General features: G+C 44.4%; 1 protein-coding gene across 1 annotated transcript; it reads right to left on the bottom strand.

Moving 5' to 3' along the window:
- Nucleotides 1-52: 52 nt before the first annotated feature.
- cnot7 (CCR4-NOT transcription complex, subunit 7) lies at nucleotides 53-7,107 on the bottom strand. Its single transcript, XM_080502710.1, has 7 exons — nucleotides 6,962-7,107; nucleotides 5,334-5,457; nucleotides 5,056-5,249; nucleotides 3,838-3,999; nucleotides 2,809-2,953; nucleotides 2,600-2,710; nucleotides 53-1,735 (listed from the first exon to the last, which is right to left on the bottom strand). The coding sequence occupies exons 2-7, from the start codon at nucleotides 5,448-5,450 to the stop codon at nucleotides 1,604-1,606; spliced, it is 861 nt and encodes a 286-aa protein (XP_080358836.1). The 5' UTR covers nucleotides 5,451-5,457; nucleotides 6,962-7,107; the 3' UTR covers nucleotides 53-1,603.

Here is a 7,107-nt window from a genome sequence, read left to right as displayed (position 1 = left end):
GACAAATGGATGACAAAAAAATACAACAAAAAAACAAAAAACACAGGACACCTTTTTGTGGTAGAAAAGTTTCAGGCCTTTATTTACAAAATAATCTAAAAACATTCCACATTGGTTTTAATATTGCATAATCTTTAACTCTTTTTACAGTGTGAAAGATGTGCTGCACAACGAAAGGTAAATGTCAGGTTTATCTATTTATCTTTTTTTTTTTCCGAGGCTAATAAGTCGAGAACCTATGCTTCAACACACAGCTATGCAAGTTCTGGGTGCTACTCAACAACACGGCATTTATTCAAACGTTTTAGTGCATGCGGCTGTTCTACGCGGCATGGATGAACTGGAAAGCAACGACGACTGAGGAGAGAGGAAAAAAAACAAAAAAAAAATCACAATGTTAAAATGCTACAAGAGAAATCAACTCCACATGAACCGAAAGGTTGTTGAGAACGTAACGTCATTTTTTCCAAGGAAAAAAAAAAGAATTTCTCCTTTCATAACATTTAGAACTGAAATAAATCTAAATAAACTTGATACTCTCAACAGAGTATTTTTTTTCTTCTCTTTTTTTTTAAAATGAACATTTATTTTAACGTTAGATAAACTGAGTTTTCAGGAGCGCTCGTGTCTGTGAGGGCGTCTACTCGCACCGGTCGACACTCCCCCGGTGGAAACGACCCCCCCCCCCCCCCCCCCCGGCACATGCGGCCAACACCCGCCTGCGTGAACATCATCCTGAATGTCCACGACAGAAGCAGCAGCTAATGCTAATGAAATAATAAAGAGGTCGCCGTCCGGCGTGCCCATGAGGTCCGGGAGCACGTCAGTCAGACTTCAGTATTTTATTGCACGTAAACACACTCACAGACAGCAAACTCTCGTAATGAGGCGGGACGTCCAAGAGGAGAGCCCCCCCCCAAAAAAAATCGTACCTGGCGTCTTGGTGCTGAACTGGGGCGACGACTCGAGGCCCGATAAACCGGCACAATAAATTAAAAGCTTAAAAGAGAAGAAACGCAGCTAATATTAAGGCTGAGCGTGGTGAGCTGTGGTCGTCAAGATTTTACATGTTCGTGATGGAAGAAGGGAACGTAGAGAAGGCGCGAGAGAGAGAGAGAGAGAGAGAGAGAGAGAGAGAGAGAGAGAGAGAGAGAGAGAGAGAGAGAGAGAGAGAGAGAGAGAGAGAGAGAGAGGAAACAGTTTCAGCTTTCCTTATAAAATCAGGTTAGAGCTTTAAAGTGCAAAAAAACATGTCTAGAGAACACTTCAAACTAAAATCCCGTCTCGTCAAGCACGTCAAATGTAACTGAACCAACCACACCGGAGGAATATAAGCCTAAACTCTGTGTGTGTGTGTGTGTGTGTGTGTGTGTGTGTGTGTGTGTGTGTGTGTGTGTGTGTATACAGCTGTGGTCTCCATTATCTGATCCTCCTTATCCACTGGTCTGTGAGGTGAGCAGAACCTACGACAAACATCTGGCTAAACGATGGATATGTATGGGGTTTGTTTCTTTTTCCCTTGTTGTTGTTGTTGTTGTCGTCGTCGTCTGGCGGTCGGCTCGTTACCGCGCTCCTCGCAAGATGGGAGTGTTTGGGGACGATGTCACGACTGCTGCTTGTTGGCCTCCTCCTCGTACGCGTTGCCGGTGCCGTTCTGCACGTAGGCCGAGCCCGAGCCCAGCCCGTACAAGTGACCACAGTACTTTGCATCATCGATGTGATCCTCGAAGAACATCTGTGGGAACAAGACCACGACGCATGGTGACCGAGGTTCTGCTTTGATTGGCCGACAATTGATCCCACTCCTTTAAAGAACACGCATCTGTGTGATGAGTGTGTGTCAATAGATGCTCAGATTTCACAAGATCACTTCAAAGAATAGAAATATATATATATATATATATATATATATATACATATTTGGTTTTTTTTGTTTCGATGAATTAAAGGTGAATGAGTGCCTCACTTGTTTAACAGGAGATTTGATGTAAATCAAAAGAATCTGACTTAAATGTTTTGTTGAAAGTATCTTAAATCAAATATAAAGCATTCTTCCAGGACTCATTATGGCTTCCATATTTACATCAAGCAACTAGAGCTGCAGGTCACATCAACTCACTTCACAGTCGATATTTGTATAATAAAAAATCAACAAGCGAAAGGTTTAACACAAAACAACAAAGGAGAATCTACATCAAAGCAGTATTAGGCCTGCCTAAAACTTTTGCACAGCAGCGGTATATGAAAAGTAATAAAGCTATTCAGTGATGCTAAAGACAATAAAGACATTCAGCTTTTTAACCCCTTTGTGTTGAGAGCAGGACTGTTGTTGTTTGGCGTCGGTAAGGAAAACAGAACTGGGTCATTCTGAGGCCTTTAAAATGTCATATCTCTGTGGTAACTGCGCGCAAAGAACTAACTGCCGTTAGATTCCCGGTGCGTCTTCATTCTGGTATTAAGAGATCCAAACTTTATTGAGGGTCGAGACGTAAAAGCAGAAGTGATGAACCCGTTGATTTCACTGGATAATCCGTTTAACTCAGATGTGAGCCGACCACCAAGGAGCCGGTGGTCGTCACGCGGACGTCACGCCACCCACCTCTCTCATCTTGAAGAAGGCCATGCCGGTGAGTAAAGAGTCGGAGCCGGCCTGATGCTGCGGTCCGATCCTCTCCAGCTCCAGTTGCTCGGCGACTTCCTGCAGCCCCCCCTGCAACACAAACACGCACGGGCGCCTGAGAGGCGGCGAGGGGGACAGGGGACGGGGGGAAATCAAACACGCGCCCGCCGTTGTCTCGTCCAAAGCACCTTCAGGTTCTTGCAGCTCTTCATGAGGTACTTGACGTCGTAAATGACGGGGAAGTACAAGCGGAGAATCTCAAAGAAGTCCACTTCCTCCTCGGGCAGGTTGGCGTTGGACAGAATCTTAATGAGGTACCCGAAGTCGTAGCCGCTGTGGAACACAAACAACAAGAGCGCATTCTAATGAGGCGCAGCAGCGGAAATAAACAAGATTTATAAGGCCGACATTTTCTTTCTTTCTTTTTTTCCCCTTCCTGAATTGATCGTTGTTTGTATGCATTTCATTCAGGATTAATAAAAGTGTCTGAACTGAAACTGCTGCAAGGTATTTCCCATACAAACTCTCTCTGACCGTGGTACCCAGGACACCAGTGGTGCGCCCTCTAGTGGTACACTGAGGAATGTCAATATCGTTTATCTTCTTTATTTAATCATTTTCTTTTCTTCTACAAAATGAATGGAAAATATCCAAACAGTACATAACTTAGAATCACAATTAAAATTACTTCCATATTTAAAATAAGCATGATCCGACTCTATTTTGTAACATTAAAGATTTGCGATGTTTAATTTAGAAAAACAAAACAAAACTACAGGTGCAGTTGATCACAGTTAATATGCTGTTGCATGCAAAATAAAAGTAGTGGATGATGTGTTTTTATTCTAAAACAAGCTGCTACATAAACCATTTGATTTATCAAAAAACAAAACTATCAGAACATATAATGTGTGTTTAAACGACACTGGTCCACTTCCGCGGAAGCAGTTAAAGTAATTGTCAAAAATCTCAATGTAAAAATGGAACAAAAGTCCAAAATTAAAACCAAAAGTCATTTGCCAATATTGTAAACTTTAGTTTGCGGCAGTAGAACAAGTTACTGTAGTTATGATGCTAAACTGTATGTGAGGAAACCGAAACGTTTTATGGTTATCAGCCTCCTGTGTTTGTGTGTAAATGTAGTTTTACTTCAAGGTGTCAACATTGCTTCTGTAAATGTTCCCCTCCAGCCAGGAGTTCAGTGCGAAGCGGCGTACCTGTGGAACGAGAGCCACTTGACGCCGTCACAGAGCACCACCCCGGACGTCATCAGCAGCTCGGCGAAGTAAAGTGTCTCGATGCCCTCGTCCTCGTGCTTCTTGAACTGGATCCCTGAAGTGGTCAGGAGCTCGATGGAGTCCTGTGCGTACATGTCTTCTCTGACGACAGACGGGAAGAACGACAACAATCAGTTTGACCAACTATTGGGAAACTAAGATTTAAATAAATAAATAAAAAAAAGACTAAAACATCTCAAATAGGGAGATTACATCTATCTATGGAGTTCCACAGGGTTCTAGCTTAGGATCCATACTTTTCACATTATACATACTTCCTGTAGGGAATGTTATCAAGAAGCACTCCATTAATTTCCACCATCATACAGATGATAAACAAATCTATTAATCTATCCATCAACCTGTTAAACTGAAGCCTGGTCTTAAAGGCGGTAAGTTTCTGCTTCTGAACTCGGGTCAAACATTATTACATTTGAGAGAGAAATGATCTAAAGATCTAGTAACACTGGATGGTATGACTGTCCTTTGACGACCGTGAGGAACCTGGGAGTTATTTCTGACCACGACTTCTTCTTCAAGTCTGCAGGACTGAGTTCTTTCCACCTGTAAAGTCTCTAAAATCAGGGACACGTCGTTAACATACTACCCAGAGTCCCTGGGTTTCCTATCACCTACCAGACTCCTCTCATGTGGAACCAGCTCACACGTTCAGTTAGGGAGGCTGACGGTCTCTATTTTTAAGATGAAGCTCAAGACTTTTCAGACTCAAGACAGTTTGGGCTGGTTCAGGCCACCCTGGACCACGTTCTAATGTTTAGACTGCTGGAGGACCGACACTGAGTCTTTGTTTCCTCCATACTGGGGACGTTCCACCGACATGTCACTAACGTTCTGTCTCTCTCCTGTAGTCGACCCCATCACGTCTACAGAGAGCGGACTGGCGTCACCTGACGACCGTCTCTTTGCCCAACGACTGTCTCTTCTTCTATCCTCATAACCCGAACAACATATCAAGATGCCATCTCTGAACCTCATTTCTATCCTCTCAGCTCAGGTCTCAACAGTCAAATCATGTCGACTATGCTGAGCAAAATAACAGTATGACACTAGCAGCCAGATCTGAAGTCGCAGTTGCCAACGGCCACGGTTTTCTATTGACTCTCCGAGTTGAACTCGAGGGGGAGATCGCAACCTTACGTGAGGTTAAACTTAAAATTAAACTGCCACGTTGACGTCCCGGGAGGATATTCCCCTTGTTCATTCATGAAAGTGAGTCCAAGCTGTATTATCTTGAGCAGGTCCACATTGCAGCGCAGCAGCTGGTACTGATAGTCGGCGTTGCTTCGGAACTCTCCGATGGGCCTGGCGACGACACCGGGGAACTCTGTGTCCTGCAAGCGGACACCTTCATCAAAACAATGGCCTTTTTGTTTTGTTTGTTTTTTGTAAATACGAGGCTAGACTGTGATGCTCACCATGGCAATGTAGTTGTATTTTCTGATGACATGTCGGATCCTCTTCAGCTCCTCCTCCAGGTTGTTTGCCCAAACCTCACATATTCTTTGGCTGTGATCCACAGTAGCTGCGGGCATAGTGCCACTTCACCATGGAACAGGGAGGAAGCATACAGATCAGGGCACAAGGCAGGTTTGAGGTAAACACACGACGCGTAATTGACCCCGCGACAGGCCAGCACATTTAACTGGAAATGCCAGGATGGATCCACCGTGTGCATTTGATCACTGCTTTCAGATGCAGTCATTCTTCACTGGGACTGGATTCAGATACGAGACGCGGTAAAAATGAAAAATTCAACATGAAGAAAGACAAAACTTTCTTCTTTTGGACAAGTTGTAATGTTTCCCTTTGGTTCAGTGCAAAGAAAGATGAATTCGTTATGAAAAAGTGCACGCTTAAGTTCAAATCTTTTCCGACGAAACCCAAATGACTGCAGAAATTCTATTTCAACGTCACGTCATTTTAAACAATGCCATTTTAAACAATTTAAACAATTTAAACAATGAGACGAAGTGAAATGCCTACAGCACATCCTCTATTTGGAGCAGTTTGCAGCTTTCAGCATCTATGTTCTCACAGATTCTCAGTGTGGCTTAGATGCAAATGGTACTATAACGTAATAATCGAATGGACTCCCTGATGGGCCGCCGTGTGACAAGTTTCTTTCCGACAAAGGGAAGTTTTGCTTTCTCATATGAGATTGTTGCGTTTTTCCCTCTATATTTGAATGTCAAGTGAAGTAAACACTTTAGTTTGGTCCAAATTTTAATAAAAACCCTATTTGATGTGGTACCACTCAGGTCAAGGGTTTTTACAAGATTACAGAGTTGAGATCCACTGTATACATCAAAGACGAAAGGGACAACAAACAAACCACCATACACGTTTGTAGTAATAACAATCCATTCGTAGTTGTGACTTCACTAGTAAATGTCATTTCATTGAGGATCCATACATTTTCATAGAGACACACCACTAATCACATGTTATTTTGATGACATTAGTACGTGTCTGATGTTGATCAATCACCACTATTCAGTCCAACATTTAAAAGTAGGGTAATTATGGTAATGAAGCCTTTCTTTAAAAAAAAAAAAATCTTATTCCAGAATTAAAGCCTGTCCAGTTGGGAGACCCTCTGGGTGTCACATGACACATGGCATTCTGATTCCTCTGAGGTGGGCTCAGTTCAGCTGACTGCAGATGTTGGAGGACCCAGGAGAGGAGCGTCTCTCTGGAGCAGCTCTCAGCCCGAGCACAGCCGCCAGCCGGCTGCCTTCCCCCGGCTGTGCAGCCACAGCAGCGCCCGGTGCTAGCTCGGCCACCTGGAGCAGTTAGCCTGCACCGGGAGCAGGGAGAGGGGGGGGGTGGTGTGGAGGGGGTGTGGGGGGGTGGGTGGGCCGTGGAGGGGGTCTGCACGGCCGACACGCCTCTCAGATGCACGTCTGGATCCGCACAGACTGAAGCACGAAGGAGACGCGTGAAAGCTGCACGCGCACCCACAAACCTACGCACACACACACACACATAGACGCGCGCGCACAGTCACGTTAGATAAAGGTTGAATGTAGCAGCGTCAACTTACCGTTCCCAAAACCGGGCAGGGGTGTGTCTGGAGCGCGTGCTACCTGGGGAGGGTGGTTGGTTTGCTTCACGGTAATGTGTCCCGGGGGGGTTTCCGCGAACTTTTAAATAGTTTATATTCAGTGTGGTATTGATATCAGCCCACAA

Source organism: Blennius ocellaris, assembly GCF_963422515.1.
Source record: "Blennius ocellaris genome assembly, chromosome: 9".
Lineage (NCBI taxonomy): Eukaryota > Metazoa > Chordata > Actinopteri > Blenniiformes > Blenniidae > Blennius > Blennius ocellaris.
This window is presented reverse-complemented; position numbering and strand designations above follow the sequence as displayed.

Excerpts from the sequence above, each read along its gene's own strand:
- cnot7 (XM_080502710.1), bottom strand. The coding sequence starts at position 5,450 with ATGCCCGCAGCTACTGTGGATCACAGCCAAAGAATATGTGAGGTTTGG. Across the intron at positions 5,250-5,333 it reads AATACAACTACATTGCCATG|GACACAGAGTTCCCCGGTGT; the intron begins GTGAGCATCACA and ends GTCCGCTTGCAG. Across the intron at positions 4,000-5,055 it reads AATTTTAAGTTTAACCTCAC|AGAAGACATGTACGCACAGG; the intron begins GTAAGGTTGCGA and ends GTCTGTCGTCAG.